The sequence below is a fragment of the Salvelinus namaycush genome, chromosome 1 (genome assembly GCF_016432855.1).
Source record: "Salvelinus namaycush isolate Seneca chromosome 1, SaNama_1.0, whole genome shotgun sequence".
NCBI lineage: Eukaryota > Metazoa > Chordata > Actinopteri > Salmoniformes > Salmonidae > Salvelinus > Salvelinus namaycush.
In genome coordinates, this window is record NC_052307.1 from 75,259,855 (window position 1) to 75,280,244 (window position 20,390).

The 20,390-nt window shown below is 45.0% G+C and overlaps 1 protein-coding gene across 1 annotated transcript in view; it reads right to left on the minus strand.

Moving 5' to 3' along the window:
* The window catches only part of trip4 (thyroid hormone receptor interactor 4), a 61,338-nt gene extending 43,284 nt beyond the window's left edge, over positions 1–18,054 (minus strand). The window contains exons 1-10 of the mRNA XM_038995100.1: positions 17,872–18,054; positions 17,293–17,462; positions 16,659–17,011; positions 16,421–16,496; positions 14,595–14,703; positions 13,774–13,989; positions 13,141–13,270; positions 12,814–13,007; positions 8,838–8,962; positions 8,564–8,655 (exon numbers count right to left, since the gene is read on the minus strand). Of these exons, the coding sequence (XP_038851028.1) occupies positions 8,564–8,655; positions 8,838–8,962; positions 12,814–13,007; positions 13,141–13,270; positions 13,774–13,989; positions 14,595–14,703; positions 16,421–16,496; positions 16,659–17,011; positions 17,293–17,462; positions 17,872–17,951 (1,545 nt within the window). The 5' untranslated portion in view covers positions 17,952–18,054. The remainder of the gene's footprint in view (positions 1–8,563; positions 8,656–8,837; positions 8,963–12,813; positions 13,008–13,140; positions 13,271–13,773; positions 13,990–14,594; positions 14,704–16,420; positions 16,497–16,658; positions 17,012–17,292; positions 17,463–17,871) is intronic.
* Between the last annotated feature and the right edge of the window lie 2,336 nt (positions 18,055–20,390).

Sequence of the window (20,390 nt, forward strand, 5' to 3'; positions counted from 1 at the left end):
ATCCAACAGTCATCTCTCCATCTCTAGTTCTTTCTATATACTGGGGATACATACACTATTATAAACTGGGAGGTTCGAGCCCTGAATGGCTGACAGCCGTGGTATATCAGACCATATACCACAGGTATGACAAAACATTTATTTTTACTGCTCTAATTACATTGGTAACCAGTTTACAATAGCAATAAGGCACCCCGGGGGTGTGGTATATGGCCAATATACCACGCCTAAGGGCTGTATCCAGGCACTCCGCGTTGCGCATAATAACAGCCCTTAGCCGTGGTATATTCGCCATATACCAAACCCCCTCTGGCCTTATTGTTTAAGTATACAACATCTAGCTGCGACCTACATGTGGTACGCAGTTGAGACCAGTTGGACGTACTTCCAAATACTCTAAAACGACTTCAGGCGGCTTATGGTAGAGAAATTAACATTCAATTCTCTGGCAACAGCTCTGGTGGACATTCCTGCAGTCAGCATGCCAATTACATGCTCCCTCACATCTGTGGTATTGTGTGACAAAACTACACATTTCAGAGTAGTTGTCCCCAGCACAAGTTGCACCTGTGTAATGATCATGCTGTTTAATCAGCTTTTTGATATGCCACACCTGTCTGGTGGATGGATTATCTTGGCAAAGGAGAAATGCTCACTGACAGGGATATAAACAAATTTGTGCACCAATTGAGAGAAATAAGCTTTTTGTGCATATCAAAGTCAAGTCTCTCCCTCGCTCTCAAATTGAGTTGAATCAACAAATCACAGCACATACTTTACTTCCTGGTTTGCTCCTAAAGGGTACACTCACAATGGCCGCCAGTCCAGCCATTATGCCGTCTTTGACTTGAATGGGGATGACCGTTCTATTCATTCTATTTCTATGGCAGCACATGCAGTCAGGAGCGGAGGAGATGAGAAAGTGGGCTTGTTTATTTTTTTGTTTTTACTGTGGCCAATTACCGTCATCCAAAATCCCATGACCATCACAGCCCTACATGAATAACTGGCAATTATATGTTAGAAACCTACTCCTTCCTTCAATCACTCAAAAACACTCGCCTGTTCTCTTTCTCTCAATCAAATTCCCTTTTATCCTCTCTGTCTCCCTCTCTGTCCTTAATAATAAACTGAAACTTCATTCCTTACCTTGTCATTACCTCACTCACAACCCTGTCCATACGGACTTATAACGCCTTTATACATATTTAATGCAAATACATATCCCATACATATTTCCCTCTTCTCACTTCCCCACCTCCCCCTGTCCATCCACTCCTCCTCTCTCTATTTTCCCTCCCTCCATCCACCCACCCCTCCACTCTCTATTCTCCCTCCCTCCATCCACCCCTCCCTCCTCCACTCTCTATTCTTCCTCCCTCCATCCACCCACCCCTCCACTCTCTATTCTCCCTCCCTCCATCCATCCACCCCTCCTCCCTCCATCCACCCCTCCATCCACCCCTCTCTACATTCTCCCTCCCTCCATCCCTCTCTACATTCTCCCTCCATCCACCCCTCTCTCCATTCTCCCTCCCTCCATCCACCCCTCCTCTCTCCATTCTCCCTCCTCTCTCCCTCCATCCATCCACCCCTCCTCTCTCCATCCATCCAACCACCCCTCTCCTCTCCATCCATCCAACCACCCCTCTCCTCTCCATCCATCCAACCACCCCTCTCCTCTCCATCCATCCAACCACCCCTCTCTCCATCCATCCAACCACCCCTCTCTCCATCCATCCAACCACCCCTCTCTCCATCCATCCAACCACCCCTCTCTCCATCCACCCACCCACCCCTCCATCCTTGTCATTTCAACCACCTTAGTCAACCTCTCCCTAAATCCTTCCTCCCTACATCCTCCCCCTCCTTTCTCCCAACCCAATCCTCCCTCTCCTCTTCCCTCCACAGGCTGTTGATACCCAGGAGCAGGTTACAGAGAGGTGGGCGGTAAGCCTTGTGTGGACTGAGGAGGCATCATTTCCCCTCCTGCCATGGCAGTAGTGATGGGGGAAAACATTGACACAGTTACATATCGGGATATTATGTTTGATGATATATTGTATCGTACTGACAATATCGCTATATTACTTTTGTGCTAGTTTGCTGTACCTGCACCAATATTCCAGTATTTTACTTAGCTTGTTCTCTATCATCTTGTTAAATACGGAGGCAATTTGTTTTCAGCACTTATATTTCCAGGACTGATCAAAACTGGTTCTCTCATAGCTCCTTGTCCCTCTGCAGCAGCAATATGTTTGGAACATCAAATTGCAATACATATATAAATCGTGAGAATCTCAATACATATTGAATCTGCACCTGAGTATGGTGATAATATCGTATCGCGAGGTCCCTGGCAACTACCAGCCCTACAACACAGTAAATCCCCTGCCTGCCTCACACACGGCGGCTCTAGGGAGCGGGCTAGCTACAGCGCTAGCGACGTTATGCTAACTCCCATTTTCTAACATGGGAAAACAGGCGGCTACGGCTAAATGGCTAGTGTGAAGGTAATGGAGAGCGATCCACACACTCCTACGTATTTATTTACACTACTCGAAGGATGATACAGTATTTAGGCTATACTCCAGTCCTGTGTAGTTTCTAGCTGGTCTCTACTTTATCCTCCCTCTCCTGAAAGGCTACATTGAAATGGGCTTTTATTTATGGCTGCCTTGTGTACCTGTCTGCAAGCACACACACACACACACACACACACACACAGATGAAAGGACGGTCACACAGCCCCCGACATGATTTTATGGCACTGAAAAGGTTGGGAAGGTGAGAGAAAGACTGAACAAAGGGAAAGATTCCTATTCAAATAGTCCTAGTACTCAGGGTCACACAGTAAGCCTATAGTGGTCTCAAGGTTTAGTGCATTTCCCAGATGTAGGTTATCCTATTTCCATGTACGACGCCTATTAGGTCACTCCAGCTAAACCAAACCATTTAAACAGGAAAAATACATGAAAAATGTATAATTTGATTGCAAAAGTTTTTAAAAATAAGAGTGATTTGTTGCCATTGTCTAGTCACCTCCCACGCACACAGACTTCAGAATCACCCGTACAGCAAAGTAATCAGAGCCAATTACATTTCACCAGCACAGTTTATAGATCTCATTAAAAAAATAAGTGTGCCAATATCTCATTAGAGCTAATGTGTGTGTGTGTATGAGGGGTGAGTGTGTGTGTGTGTGTGTGTGTGTGTGTGTGTGTAGGGGAGGAGGGGAGGGGTGGCAGAGATGCAGTCACAGATGTTTTCACTGTCCCGATCGCATCCGGGGAAATAAAACAAACAGCCAGGTCAATTAGAGACAGGGTGCTTCTTCACCAAACTAGATAATAAATACAGGTTGCATTACAACCTGGAATTAAAATAGATTTTTGGGGAGGTTTGTAATTATTTGATTTACACAACATGCCTACCACTTTGAAGATGAAAATGTCAATGATGTAAACACATTTGTGCAAAAAAATTGAGAAATAAGCTTTTGTGTGTATGGATTTTTGTTTATTTTTATTTAGGCTCAAGAAACATGGGACTAACACTTTATATGTTGCGATATATATATATATATATACAGCTGTAGTGGGAAGTTTACATGCACTTAGGTTGGAGTCATTAAAACTAGTTTTTCAACCACTCCACAAATGTCTTGTTAACAAACTATAGTTTAGGCAAGTCGGGTTGGAACATCTAGTTTGTGCATGACACAAACAATTGTTTACAGACAGATTATTTCACACACATACAAACAAATTACATAATCTACAAATATATATATTTTCAATATTCATGTTTATTATCAGGGTCTTTTTCTGTTCAAGGAATCACCCAGACACGCACGGAACACAAAACAACATGCTTCCTTTTTTTTAAGACAGTGATTTCGCTGGTCAACATAATGGCTGACATAATAGAAAAGAACCAGCTCAAAACCTCTGTGGTAAACCTCCTTAGGAACAGGGAGCCGATGGAACCCCCTCCCCCCACCAAACCATTGTAAATAAACCTAACCAAAACAACAAAGAACCCCATTCCTCATGGTTAAAACAAAACAGACATAGCTTTCAATCAATCCATGTTAGAAAGACTACAATGTTCAAAGAGCTGCTGGCAGCCTCAGTCATAGTGGTTTGGGGTGGAGTGGTACTGCCTTACTGGGCCATCCAGGCATTGAGGCATCTCCACATTTAAACAGCATGAAAGGCAAAAGATTAAAGACCACCGAGAGCACCAGCGCACCCGATTGATTCATTATACATCAAAGGGTGATGCGAGTCAATCTGCCTCCCTGAAATACAGCGTTTCTCTCCATCTCATCTAACTGCTCTAGACGTAATGGGAACGTGGGTTAACTTAATACCATGTGGGTTTGGTTGATCACGTTTGTGTTTTAGACGATAGAGAAGGGGAGTAATGTGGGTTGAATTGTGTTGTGGTTCAGCAGTGCTTTATGGTGATTGTGCTGTAGCCTCCAGTCAGTGTAAAATGGCTGGCTGTGGGTTGATGCTGAAGTGGTGCAGTACGCCCTCTGCTGGTTAGAAGTTGTATAGCAGTAGGGCGGAAAAGAGGAAAGCCAATGATATCATTGTAGTAGAATCAATTACAGCCTAGCCTAAATCACCAACCGGTTCTTCTCTGGGAAATAAAACTAAAATTACAACAATTATTTTTACAAGTACTCTGAAAAGCTACTAAATTACAGTGACAAGAGTAGTTGTAATTAGTTACTTTCTACCTCTGCCAATCTGTTTCTCTATGGGATGCCCAGCCGCGGAATACGTGTTCTACTTCAACTTCAGCTGGATTATTAGCGAACTATTTGAATCAGGTGTGTTAGTGCTGGGATGAAATAAATACGTGTAAAGACTGGAAAAGGAAAACAAAGCTATAAAAAAGCTATGCTTTGTACCAGATACATGTACATTTTAAATCATCTAGCTAATGCTCTTATCCAGAGCAACATACAGGAGCAATTAGGGTTAAGTGCCTTGCTCAAGGGCACAACAACAGATTTTTCACATAGTCGGCTTGGGGAGTCAAATCACCGACCCTTCAGTTACTGGCCCAATGTTTTAACTGCTAGGCTACGTACCTATTAGCACCAATCTAAAGTAACTAACTGAAGTAACTAACTGAATTAGATTATATTAACTATCCTTGTTCAATCAAATTTTGTCACATGCACCGAATACAAGAGGTACACCTTACAGTGAAATGCTTACTTACAAGCCCAACTTCTTATGGCTGCAATCCTGTTAACGGGATGATATGACAACAGCCAGTGAAAGTGCAGGGCGCCAAATTCAAACAACAAAAATCTCATAATTAAAATTCCTCAAACATACATGTATCTTATACCATTTTAAAGGTAATCTTGTTGTTAATCCCACCAAAGTGTCCAATTTCAAATAGGCTTTTCAGCAAAAGCACCACAAATGATTATGTTAGGTCACCGCAAAATCACAGAAAAACACAGCTATTTTTCCAGCCAAAGACAGGAGTCACAAAAAGCAGAAAGAGATAAAATTAATCACTAACCTTTGATGATCTTCATCACATGACACTCATAGGACTTCATGTTACACAATACATATATGTTTTGTTCGATTAAGTTCATATTTATATCCAAAAACCTCAGTTTACATTGGCGCCATGTTCAGAAATGCCTCCAAAATATCCGGAGAAATTGCAGAGAGCCACGTCAAATAACATAAATACTCATTATAAACTTTGATGAAAGATACATGTTTTACATAGAATTAAAGATACACTTGTTCTTAATGCAACCGCTGTGTCAGATTTCAAAAAGCTTTACAGCAAAACACAATATTCAATAATCTGAAAACAGCAATCAGCCACAAAAGTAAGCCATACAGTTACCCGCCAAATTGTGCAGTCAACAAAACTCATAAAAAGCATTATAAATCTTCACTTACCTTTGCTGATCTTTGTCAGAATGCACTCCCAGGACTCCCACTCGGTAATGTCCATCATTTATGTCCAAGTAGCTACTTTTGTTAGCGCTGTTGTACACATATCCAAACGCTCGTGCAGGTCCAGGCGAACGTCGGACGAAAACTTCAAAAAGTTATATTACAGGTCGAATAAACTTGTCAAACTAAGTATAGAATCAATCTTTAGGATGTTATCATAAATATTCAATAACGTTCCAACCCGGAGATTTCCTTTGTGTCCATAGAAGTAATGGAACGCAAGTCGATATCATGTGGAATGCGCATGACCAGGACCTGGCACTCTGCCAGACCACTGACTCAAACAGCTCCCATCCGGCCCCACATCACAGTAGAAGTTTCATTCAACGTTCTACAGACTGTTGACATCTAGTGGAAGCCGTAGGAAGTGCAAACAGATCCATATCCTACAGTGTTTTCAATAGGCGATGAGTTGAAAATCGACCAACCTCAGATTTCTCACTTCCAGGTTGGATTTCTTCTCAGGTTTTTGCCTGCCATATGAGTTCTGTTTATACTCACAGACATAATTCAAACAGTTTTAGAAACTTCAGAGTGTTTTCTATCCAATACTAATAATAATATGCATATATGAGCAACTATGACTGAGGAGCAGGCCGTTTACTCTGGGCACCTCTGTGCACCTTTCATCCAAGCTACTCAATACTGCCCCTGCAGCCATAAGAAGTTAACCAACAATGCAGTTAAGAAAATAAAGTAAGAGATAAGAAAAACAAATGATTAAAGAGCAGCCGTAAATAACAATAGCGGGGCTATATACAGGGGGTACCGGTACAGAGTCAATGTGTCAATATGCGGGGGCACAGGTGTCGAGGTAATTGAGGTAATTATGTACATGCAGGTAGGGTTATTAAAGTGGCTATGCATAGATAATAACAGAGTAGCAGCAGCGTGGGGGGGGGGGGGGGGGGGGGGTAGTCTGGGTAGCCATTTGATTAGCTGTTTAGGAGTCTTATGGCTTGGGTGTAGAGGCTGTTTAGAAGCCTCTTGGACCTACACTTTGCGCTCCGGTACCACTTGCCGTGCGGTAGCAGAGAGGACAGTCTATGACTAGGGTGGCTGGAGTCTGACAATTTTTAGGGCCTTCCTCTGACACCGCTTGGATGGCAGGAAGCTTGACCCCGGTGATGTACTGGGCCGTATGCACTACCCTCTGTAGTGCCTTGCGGTCAGAGGCCGAGCAGTTGCCATAACAGGCAGTGATGCAACCCGTCAGGATGCTCTGAATGGTGCAACTGTAAAACCTTTTGAGGATCTGAGGACCCATGCCATATCTTTTCAGTCTCCTGAGGGGGAAATAGGCTTTGTTGTGCCCTCTTCACGACTGTCTTGGTGTGTTTGGACCATTCTAGTTTGTTGGTGATGTGGATGCCAAGGAACTTGAAGCTCTCAACCTGCTCTACTACAGCCCGTGGATGAGAATGGGGGCGTGCTCGGTCCTCCTTTTCCTGTAGTCCACAATCATCTCCTTTGTCTTGATCATGTTGAGGGAGAGGTTGTTGTCCTTGCACCACATGGTCAGGTCTCTGACCTCCTCCCTATAGGCTGTCTCATCGTTGTCGGTGACACTGTTGTGTCATCAGAAAACGTAATAATGGTGTTGGAGTCGTGCCTGGCCATGCAGTCATGAGTGAACAGGGAGTACAGGAGGGTCTGAGCACGCACCCCTGAGGGGACCCCGTGTTGAGGATCAGAGTGGCGGATGTGTTGTTACCTACCCTTACCACCTGGAGGCGGCCAGTCAGGAAGTCTAGGATCCAGTTGCAGAGGGAGGTGTTTAGTCCCAGGTTCCTTAGCTTAGTGATGAGCTTTGAGGGTACTATGGTGTTGAATGTTTAGTTGTAGTCATTGAACAGCATTCTCACATAGGTGTTCCTTTTGTCCAGGTGGGAAAGGGCAGTGTGGAGTGCAATAGAGATTGTGTCATCGGTGGATCTGTTGGTGCGGTATGCAAATTGGAGTGGATCTAGGGTTTCTGGGAGAATGGTGTTGATGTGAGCCATGACCAGCCTATCAAAGCATTTCATGGCTACATACGTGAGTGCTACGGGTCGGTAGTCATTCAGGCAGGTTACCTTGGTGTTCTGGGGCACAGGAACTGTTACCTGACACCTAATACCTTGTAATTATGTTGACTTTCAAAATCCATTTCTTTATTGCTTTAAACAATAATGACAGGATTTTTATGGAACAAAGTATTTCATCCCAGTTTAATCTAAGAGGATGACTACCGCTTGGAACAAGAGCCACTCGGCAGTCAAAAACAATAATCCGGGAACAGACAGTTTAAAATGCCATACATTTTTCCAGACTCTCGGTTTATATCCCTTGGAGTGTTTTCTTGGCTGAGAGGGAGGGGGAAAGACTTGAGACATGTCACGCCAGCCAGACTGAAACTATATCCTGTCTGTTAGAAGTCTCTGTGGTTCCTACACGAACCAGGAGAACATCACATAGCCTTCACAGAGAGCTAAGTGCTCGGGGTGTCCGGGCATGTTCGTACGCGTACCAGTGTACAGAAGCGTGTGTGTAGGAAGGTACGTGGTCACACTAACCTGCTCCTTGTATTGCTCCTGAGACAGACAGTCGGTTATGTTGACACAGCCCAGCAGGCAGCCGGTCGGGTAGTCTTTAGGAAACTTAAGATCTGGGGAGAGGAGGGTGGTCGGTGAGAGTCAACAAACAGTATGTTTACATACATCCTAATAAATATTTTAATTGATTGATGTGTGTGTGTGTGTGTGTGTGTGTGTGTGTGTGTGTGTGTGTGTGTGTGTGTGTGTGTGTGTAACAGTGTGTGTGTGTGTGTGTAACAGTGTGTGTGTGTACCTCTCTTGTAGATTTGAAGGAACATGTTCTCCACCTGAGTGACCTCCTCAGGGGTGGGCCTCTTGGCTGCAGCTGCTATCCACAGGAGCCCGCGGTGGGATGTGTACCAGCTCCTCCCCTCCACCCTGGACACACATCATATTCCTTTTAGCAGACGCTTTACTCCAGACTGACTTACAGTCATGCATTTTAACATATAGGTGTTCCCGGGAATCAAACCCACTGTCCTGGCATTGCAATCACCATGTTCTACTAACTGAGCTACAGAGGAGGACCGTGCTCTACTAACTGAGCTACAGGGGAGGACCGTGCTCTACTAACTGAGCTACAGGGGGGGGACCGTGCTCTACTAACTGAGCTACAGGGGGGGGACCGTGCTCTACTAACTGAGCTACAGGGGGGGGACCGTGCTCTACTAACTGAGCTACAGGGGGGGGACCGTGCTCTACTAACTGAGCTACAGGGGGGGGACCGTGCTCTACTAACTGAGCTACAGGGGGGGACCGTGCTCTACTAACTGAGCTACAGGGGGGGACCGTGCTCTACTAACTGAGCTACAGGGGGGGACCGTGCTCTACTAACTGAGCTACAGGGGGGGACCGTGCTCTACTAACTGAGCTACAGGGGAGGACCGTGCTCTACTAACTGAGCTACAGGGGAGGACCGTGCTCTACTAACTGAGCTACAGGGGGGGACCGTGCTCTACTAACTGAGCTACAGGGGGAAGACCGTGCTCTACTAACTGAGCTACAGGGGGGGACCGTGCTCTACTAACTGAGCTACAGGGGGGGACCGTGCTCTACTAACTGAGCTACAGGGGGGGACCGTGCTCTACTAACTGAGCTACAGGGGGGGACCGTGCTCTACTAACTGAGCTACAGGGGGGGACCGTGCTCTACTAACTGAGCTACAGGGGGGGACCGTGCTCTACTAACTGAGCTACAGGGGGGGACCGTGCTCTACTAACTGAGCTACAGGGGGGGACCGTGCTCTACTAACTGAGCTACAGGGGGGGACCGTGCTCTACTAACTGAGCTACAGGGGGGGACCGTGCTCTACTAACTGAGCTACAGGGGGGGACCGTGCTCTACTAACTGAGCTACAGGGGGGGACCGTGCTCTACTAACTGAGCTACAGGGGGGGACCGTGCTCTACTAACTGAGCTACAGGGGGGGACCGTGCTCTACTAACTGAGCTACAGGGGGGGACCGTGCTCTACTAACTGAGCTACAGAGGACCGTGTTCTACTAACTGAGCTACAGAGGACCGTGCTCTACTAACTGAGCTACAAAGGACCAGGTTCTACTAACTGAGCTACAAAGGACCAGGTTCTACTAACTGAGCTACAGAGGACCATGTTCTACTAACTGAGCTACAGAGGACCAGGTTCTACTAACTGAGCTACAGAGGACCAGGTTCTACTAACTGAGCTACAGAGGACCGTAATCTACTAACTGAGCTACAGAGGACCAGGTTCTACTAGTTGAGCTACAAAGGACCATGTTCTACTAACTGAGCTACAGAGGACCGTGCTCTACTAACTGAGCTACAAAGGACCAGGTTCTACTAACTGAGCTACAAAGGACCAGGTTCTACTAACTGAGCTACAGAGGACCATGTTCTACTAACTGAGCTACAGAGGACCATGTTCTACTAACTGAGCTACAGAGGACCATGTTCTACTAACTGAGCTACAGAGGACCATGTTCTACTAACTGAGCTACAGAGGACCATGTTCTACTAACTGAGCTACAGAGGACCATGTTCTACTAACTGAGCTACAGAGGACCATGTTCTACTAACTGAGCTACAGAGGACCATGTTCTACTAACTGAGCTACAGAGGACCATGTTCTACTAACTGAGCTACAGAGGACCATGTTCTACTAACTGAGCTGCAGAGGACCATGTTCTACTAACTGAGCTACAAAGGACCAGGTTCTACTAACTGAGCTACAGAGGACCGTGATCTACTAACTGAGCTACAGAGGACCATGTTCTGCTAACTGAGCTACAAAGGACCAGGTTCTACTAACTGAGCTACAGAGGACCAGGTTCTACTAACTGAGCTACAGAGTACTACATACATCAGTTTGTACCCCTTCTTTGTAATGGCTAGTCAAAAAGGCTGCCTTTTGACCAATAACAAGGCCAATAGTGATGCTTTTTACCAATAACATAGTCCATTGTTTGTTGTGTTTTGTTCCTACTCAATGTCTGGTTAGACTGTAAACTCTCCTTCCAGACTCACATCAAACATCTCCAATCCAAAGTTAAATCTAGAATTGTCTTCCTATTTCGCAACAAAGCATCCTTCACTCATGCTGCCAAACATAACCTTGTAAAACTGACCATCCTACCGATCCTCGTCATTTACAAAATAGCCTCCAATACCCTACTCAATAAATTGGATGGAGTCTATCACAGTGCCATCCGTTTTGTCACCAAAGTCCCATATACTACCCACCACTGCGACCTGTACGCTCTCGTTGGCTGGCCCTCGCTTCATACTTGTCGCCAAACCCACTGGCTCCAGGTCATCTACAAGATCCTGCTAGGTAAAGTCCCCCTTATCTCAGCTCGCTGGTCACCATAGCAGCACCCACCTGTAGCACGCGCTCCAGCAGGTATATCTCTCTGGTCACCCCCAAAACCAATTTTTCCTTTGGCCGCCTCTCCTTACAGTTCTCTGCTGCCAATGACTGGAACGAACTACAAAAATCTCTGAAACACTTATCTCCCTCACTAGCTTAAAGCACCAGCTGTCAGAGCAGCTCACAGATTACTGCACCTGTACATAGCCCATCTAACATAGCCCACCAAACAACTACCTCTCCACCTACTGTATTTATTTATTTTGCTCCTTTGCACCCCATTATTTCTCTCTACTTTGCACATTCTTCCACTGCAAATCTACCATTCCAGTGTTTTACTTGCTATATTGTATTTACTTCACCACCATGGCCTTTTTTTGCCTTTACCTCCCTTATCTCACCTCATTTGCTCACATTGTATATAGACTTATTTTTCTACTGTATTATTGACTGTATGTTTGTTTTACTCCATGTGTAACTCTGTGTTGTTGTATGTGTCGAACTGCTTTGCTTTATCTTGGCCAGGTCGCAATTGTAAATGAGAACTTGTTCTCAACTAGCCTACCTGGTTAAATAAAGGTGAAATAAATAAAAACTTCCTTTGCAGGGCCTATTGTTAGTGTGTTATGTGCTTCCTGATATAGCATAACACACTAACAATAGCATGACCAATAGCATGACCAGTAGGGACGCGTTTGACCACTAGCATGGTCAATAGGGATGCGTTTGACAACTAGCATGGTCAGTAGGGATGTGTTTGACCAATAGCATGGCCAGTAGGGATGTGTTTGACCAATAGCATGGCCAGTAGGGATGTGTTTGACCAATAGCATGGCCAGTAGGGATGTGTTTAACCAATAGCGAGACCAATATGGACGTTTTTGACCAATAGCGAGGCCAGTAGGGATGTGTGTGACCAATAGCATGGCCAGTAAGGATGTGTTTAACCAATAGCGAGACCAATATGGACGTTTTTGACCAATAGCATGGTCAGTAGGGATGCGTTTGACCAATAGCATGCCCAGTAGGGATGTGTTTGACCAATAGCATGGCCAGTAGGGATGTGTTTGACCAATAGCATGGCCAGTAGGGATGTGTTTGACCAATAGCATGGCCAGTAGGGATGTGTTTGACCAACAGCATGGCCAGTAGGGATGTGTTTAACCAATAGCGAGACCAATATGGACGTTTTTGACCAATAGTGAGGCCAGTAGGGATGTTTGACAAATAGCATGGCCAGTAGGGATGTGTTTGACCAATAGCATGGTCAGTAGGGATGCGTTTGACCAATAGCATGGCCAGTAGGGATGCGTTTGACCAACAGCATTGCCAGTAGGGATGTTGTTGACCAATAGCGAGGCCCATTATTAGAGTGTTCTGTACCTCTTTATTCCTTTGACCAGTAGTGAGGCCCATGGTTGGTGCATGCTGAGGCACCAGCCCCCGTCTGCCATCTCCTGCAGCTCTCTGTCCTGCAGCCGGAGTCTGGAGCGTTCTGGGCCTACAGCGCCATCCCCCTCTGTACCAACAACCCCTTTATCCTGAGATCTCCGAGGGCCACTACCCACGTCCACCCACTGGAGATGCATGGAAAGAAAGATATGAGTAGAGATTCACAGAACTATGTTGACAAAATGTTAGCAGTTGTAGAGGGATTTAACAAGGTAAATAGACACGCCACAACATGAGAAAATACTGTGTGTGTCCTACCTTGGGTGCAGCCTGTACGATGTTGGGGTTGACCAGCTCTCTCAGGTGCTGCCGTCCCGCTGGTCCCTCAGGGCGTTGGGGAGCTTTCCCCTTGGTGCCTGTGTTGAGGGCCTTGACCGTCTCGTCAAACCTAAAAACACCAAGGAGTGTGGTCATTACGATGCTTTTTAGATGCCTTGTTTCAAACTACACACACGTGAACCTCTCTAGCTGTAACAGTGTGGATACATTACCAGGAGAAATGGAGGTTGTCACTGTGTTGTGAAGGTCTGAAGGGTGTATTAAAAACCTACTCTTGTTTATGTAACCCAAGCACTCACAGAACTAAGCCTGGGACTAAGTCTATTTCTGCTCCACCTGACATGTTGTCCTATCAGCAAGTCCATGGTGCTCCGGTCTGCAGTAGTAAACTATACGAGGAGCAGGGTGTGAATTAGTGGAGGCTGCTGAGGGGAGGACGGCTCCCAATAAAGGCTGGAACGAAGCGAATGGCATTAAAACACATAGAAACCATGTGTTTGATACCATTCCACCTATTGTTCTTCAGTCATTACCACAAGCCTGTCCTCCCCAATTAAGGTGTCACCAACCTCCTGTGGTGTGAATTGAGATGTTCTCAAGTCATTCACTCACTTGTTGTAGTAATGACTGTTATTCTCTCCCTCGTCAAGCACCTGTCGGCCTGTGAAGTCCAGTGTGAGCTTCCTGTCCTTCCTGGAGGCGTGGCGAAGCTCCCGTAGCTCCTCATCCTTCTGCCTCAGGTGCTCGCGCTCGCTAGGCGACAGCCACTGGTTGGAGTCGGTGGCAAAGTAGTCTGACTCGTCATCCAGGACCTGCGTTCGTCGCGTACTGTCGATGTAAACAGGGGGAGGGGATATGAAGGTAATCTCACTCCTGTCATCGGCATATAAGGACATAGCCTCCAAATATAAAGGACATAGCCTCCAAATATAAAGGACATAGCCTCCAAATATAAAGGACATAGCCTCCAAATATAAAGGACATAGCCTCCAAATATAAAGGACATAGCCTCCAAATATAAGGACATAGCCTCCAAATATAAGGACATAGCCTCCAAATATAAAGGACATAGCCTCCAAATATAAAGGACATAGCCTCCAAATATAAAGGACATAGCCTCCAAATATAAACTCCAAATATAAAGGACATAGCCTCCAAATATAAATGACAGCCTCCAAATATAAATGACATAGCCTCCAAATATAAGGACATAGCCTCCAAATATAAGGACATAGCCTCCAAATATAAGGACATAGCCTCCAAATATAAGGACATAGCCTCCAAATATAAGGACATAGCCTCCAAATATAAGGACATAGCCTCCAAATATAAGGACATAGCCTCCAAATGCATCAGGAAGAAAGTATAAAGAATTTGACTTTAAACAGAGAGAGTGAAATCACATCAATACTACATGCACACTACATCCCAACCTGTTCTTATCGTATTCCAGCAGCTTGTCTTTATGTTGAAGTGCCTTTTCTAACCCTGCCTTCATCTTTGCCTCTTGGTGTGGAAGATAGCCCCTCTCCGATGCCCCCTCTGAGAGACACAGACGGGCACACAGACATTACAAAGAATTCAAACAACTCCCTACTATGCTATGTAGATACAGTTGAAGTCAGAAGTTTACATACACTTAGGTTTTATTGACACTTAGGTCAATAAAACTAGTTTTTCAACCACTCCACAAATTTCTTGTTAACAAACTAGTTTTGGCAAGTCGTTTAGGACATCTACTTTGTGCATGACACAAGTCACTTTTCCAACAATTGTTTACAGACAGATTATTTCACTTATAATTCAATGCATCACAATTCCAGTGGGTCAGAAGCTTACATACACTAAGTTGACTGTGTCTTTAAACAGCTTGGAAACTTCCAGAAAATGATGTCATGGCTTTAAAAGCTTCTGATAGGCTATTTGACATAATTTGAGTCAATTGGAGGTGTACCTGTGGATGTATTTCAAGGCCTACCTTCCAACTCAGTTCCTCTTTTCAAAATAAATCAGCCAAGACCTCAGAAAAATAAATTGTAGACCTCCACAAGTCTGGTTCAAACTTGGAAGCAATTTCCAAACGCCTGAAGGTACCACGTTCATCTGTGCAAACAATAGTACGCAAGTATAAACACCATGGGACCATGCAGCCGTCATACCGCTCAGGAAGGAGACGCATTCTGTCTCCTAGAGATGAACGTACTTTGGTGCAAAAAGTGCAAATCAATCCCAGAAGAAAAGCAAAGGACCTTGTGAAGATGCTGAAGGAAACAGGTAGAAAAGAATCTATATCCACAGTAAAACGAGTCCTATATCGACATAACCTGAAAGGCCGCTCAGCAAGGAAGAAGCCACTGCTCCAAAACCTCCATAAAAAAGCCAGACTACGGTTTGCAACTACACATTGGGACAAAGATCGTACTTTTTGGAGAAATGTCCTCTGGTCTGATGAAACAAAAATAGAACTGTTTGTCTATATTGACCATCGTTATGTTTGGAGGAAAAAGGGGGAGGCTTGCAAGCCGAAGAACACCATCCCAACTGTGAAGCACGGGGATGGCAGCATCATGTTGTGGGGGTGCTTTGCTGCAGGAGGGACTGGTGTACTTAACAAAATAGATGGCATCCTGAGGATGGAAAATTATGTGGATATATTGAAGCAACATCTCAAGACATCAGTCAGGAAGTTAAAGCTTGGTCGCAAATGGATCTTCCAAAAGGACAAAGACCCCAAGCATATTTCCAAAGTTGTGGCAAAATGGCTTAAGGACAAGAAGGTCAAGGTATTGGAGTGGCCATCATAAAGCCCTGACCTCAATCCTATAGAAAATTTGTGGGCAGAACTGAAAAAGCGTGTGCGAGCAAGGAGGCCTACAAACCTGACTCAGTTACACCAGCTCTGTCAGGAGGAATGGGCCAAAATTCACCCAACTTATTGTGGGAAGCTTGTGGAAGACTACCTGAAACGTTTGACCCAAGTTAAACAATTTAAAGGCAATGCTACCAAATACTAATTGAGTGCATGTAAACTTCTGACCCACTGGGAATGTGATGAAAGAAATAATTATTCTGAAATTTCACATTCTTAAAATAAAGTGGTGATCCTAACTGACCTAAGACAAGGAATTTTTACTAGGATTAAATGTCAGGAATTGTGAAAAACTGAGTTTAAATGTATTTGGCTATGGTGTATGTAAACTTCCGACTTCAACAACTCTAATATGCTACGTAGATAGATACTACTGGTGGCTTGTCTCACCCATAAGTTTCTTGCGCAGTTTCTGACTTTTGTTGGAGTCTCGTTGCAGAATCTCTTGCTCCTCTTTGGTGCATACCTGGTTACCTCGTAGAAGAACATGCGAAACCAGGGGAAAATACTTCTCTAAGAGGCCATATTTAATTTGTATTAGTAACATGCATTCTAATAACTTACTGGGGAAACATAAAACAATGATAAAGTTAGAGGTCAAGTGATCTAAAACGGGTCGTTTTCTCACCAGGCTGCCGCAGAAGATGCAGGGCCCTGATCCCTCCTGCTCACACACAATGCGTCCGCAGCTCATGCAGTTGTTGATGAGGTTGTGCTTCTGGGCCAGACATTCGCAGGAATGGCGCCCGGGCAGCAGGATAGCCAGCTTGTCCTGGCCGTCTTTATTGTAGAGGCTCACAAATGTATTCTTCTTCTTCTTCTGTGACGAGGAGCTGCCACTCTCCTGGGCCTTCATTAGGTCAATGGGAGTTTTCACCACCTCAGGCTCAGGCTCTGCTTGGCTAACAGTCATCACCTCTTGCTTGTTCCTGCCTTTGCGCTTGGATTTCTTCTGGGAGTCCTTGGACATGTCTTGAGCATCTAGAGAAGCATATACTGGTTAGCTTTCCCTCTCATGCATGTACTTGTTACTGTGTTTGGACAGTCACTTAACAAGGACAGGATGGACATTACAACAGTCTTCAGACTCACTTCCATTGTACTGTTGGCATTGTGCATTAGGAACCATATAGCCTGACAAGAAAACTATTTATAAAATATATATAACTTTAAAAATAAACATATCAAACAATAAGACAACAGGTCAGTGCCAATGTGGCAACAGGTCAGTGCCAATGTGGCAACGGAAGAAGGCATCCTACCTGTTCCTGACAGAGAGTTCATGGGGAACAGGCCAGTGCTGTCAGGAGTCAGTGTCTGCCATCTGTCCAGGAGTTCATCTATAAACTGCTTCTTCCTTCCATCAGTGCCCTGAAGGAGGTCCCCAACATACTCCGCTATCTCGTCCGCATTGTCGATGTCCAGAATATACCTATTGAGAGTGAGAAGAATGTCAATGATACGCTTTCATAGCTAGCCTAGATAGTGGAGCTCGTTGTTGAAAGGTTGCCCTATGACAACTAGGCCTACTTTGGTAAACCTTGATTTAGGTTTACCATCAGTCCATGCTTTGGCTTAGTAACTTATACCATGATTTTGACGACGTGACATTAAGATATGGCCACCTGAAAAAGCTAGCTAGCTAGCAGGCAAGTGCAAATGGCTACATATCGTGCTAGCGGAATGAACTGGAAAGATTGACAATTTCACAGACTTAATAGTAATAATGATGTCGTTGACAATTGTGTTAACTTTAACAAGAGAGGAGCAACTGTCAAAAAACAGACAGCTGGCTAGCTCACTATTTTTAAATGAACATTTAGCTAACGTTAGCTACTTACCGGACTATGTCTTCACAGGCCTCCAAGCCAAAGTTGTGGTGCAACTGGTCCACACACCATCGAAGCAAGGCATCCGACATTATGAAAGTTAAAACAACTTTAATATGGCAATTTCAAGATAAGGATGTTAGCTACTCCTGTTGTAAGCCGGTTGAATAACAAATGCGCACGCAGAGTGCAACAAATAATCCCTTCCCACCAGAAATAGTGTACTGAAGGATACTGAAGGTTCCTCCCAACTTTGACAGAAAATTATGTCAATGACTTCATACAATACGAAGCATTATAAAATGTCAGCATATAATCAATTCACATGGAAGGTGGACATTTCAATCATACAGTACAACAACAATGTAGGTTTTAGCCACCCCACCTTTATTACAGCAAGTCACGTGCCTCTTCTGCCTATAAGCTTGATTCAGCATTACAGTCACTAGGTGGCAGTTTAAGAATAGACAAAACCTCTGTGAGAATGAACTATAGAGATGTATTGAGATTGCAACATTGTATCTGCCCCATGATGGCATCTGTGAGAGCATGGGCAAATAAACTGTTGGTAAATAAACTGAAAGGGTGCATACTGCCACCTGGAGTGTGTTGTCTCAACAGGTATACAGTCAAGGTTGGCAATTTAGTGTCACCTGCAGTTATGAAATGTTTGCTCAGGAGTATAATTATTTGGCTGATCCCTCCTGATGACCTGGATGGAATTATGTGATCCTTCCTTAACCCATAGGAAGTTCCATCCAGTTGACTACTTAAAAATGTTGAAAGTCCTCAATGGCGCTGCCCACTTTTAACCAGGCTTTTGGGCACTAGAGTCCTCTATACATCTATATGGAATGAACATCTCAGTGAACTGGTATCAAATGTATGCAATAGGTATTCTCAATCCAAGACCAAGGGCATGTGGGAGCCTGGGAGGAAACCCGTCTGCCTAGGGAGACTATACAATAAGCATAGCCTACTTTCCCTGAAAGTTGAGTTAGGTGCAGTTAGATACACATTTCTGGCGTATGTAGAAGTTTAGCTCACCTAAAGTTCAAATCAAATCAAATGTATTTATATAGCCCTTCTTTCATCAGCTGATATATCAAAGTGCTGTACAGAAACCCAGCCTAAAACCCCAAACAGCAAGCAATGCAGGTGTAGAAGCACGGAGGCTCGGAAAAAACTCCCTAGAAAGGCCAAAACCTATGAAGAAACCTAGAGAGGAACCAGGCTATGAGGGGTGGCCAGTCCTCTTCTGGCTCTGCCGGGTGGAGATTATAACAGAACATGGCCAAGATGGCCAGCATGGTCAAATAATAATAATCACAGTAGTTGTCGAGGGTGCAACAAGTCAGCACCTCAGGAGTAAATGTCAGTTGGCTTTTCATAGCCAATCATTGAGAGTATCTCTACCACTCCTGCTGTCTCTAGAGAGTTGAAAACAGCACGTCCGGTGAACAGGTTAGGGTTCCATAGCCGCAGGCAGAACAGTTGAAACTGGAGCAGCAGCACGGCCAGGTGGACTGGGGACAGCAAGGAGTCATCATGCCAGGTAGTCCTGAGGCATGGTCCTAGGGCTCAGGTCCTCCGAGAGAGAGAAAGAAAGAAAGAGAGAATTAGAGAGAGCATACTTAAATTCACACAGGACACCGGATAAGACAGGAGAAATACTCCAGATATAACAGACTGACCCTAGCCCTCCGACACATAAACTACTGCAGCATAAATACTGGAGGCTGAGACAGGAGGGGCCAGGAGACACTGTGGCCCCATCCGATGATACCCCCAGACAGGGCCAAACAGGCAGGATATAACCCCACCCACTTTGCCAAAGCACAGCCCCCACACCACTAGAGGGATGTCTTCAACCACCAACTTACCATCCTGAGATAAGACCGAGTATAGCCCACAAAGATCTCCGCCACGGCACAACACAAGGGGGACCAACCCAGACTGGAAGACCACGTCAGTGACTCAACCCACTTAAGTGACACACCCCTCCTAGGGAAGGCATGGAAGAGCACCAGTAAGCCAGTGACTCAGCCCCTGTAATAGGGTTAGAGGCAGAGAATCCCAGTAGAGAGAGGGGAACCGGCCAGGCAGAGACAGCAAGGGCGGTTCGTTGCTCCAGAGCCTTTCCGTTCACCTTCACAATCCTGGTCCAGACTACACTCAATCATATGACCTACTGAAGAGATGAGTCTTCAGTAAAGACTTAAAGGTTGAGACCGAGTCTGCGTCTCTCACATGGGTAGGCAGACCATTCCATAAAAATGGAGCTCTGTAGGAGAAAGCCCTGCCTCCAGCTGTTTGCTTAGAAATTCTAGGGACAATTAGGAGGCCTGCGTCTTGTGACCGTACCGTACGTGTAGGTATGTATGGCAGAACCAAATCGGAAAGATAGGTAGGAGCAAGCCCATGTAATGCTTTGTAGGTTAGCAGTAAAACCTTGAAATCAGCCCTTGCCTTAACAGGAAGCCAGTGTAGGGAGGCTAGCACTGGAGTAATATGATCAAATGTTTGGGTTC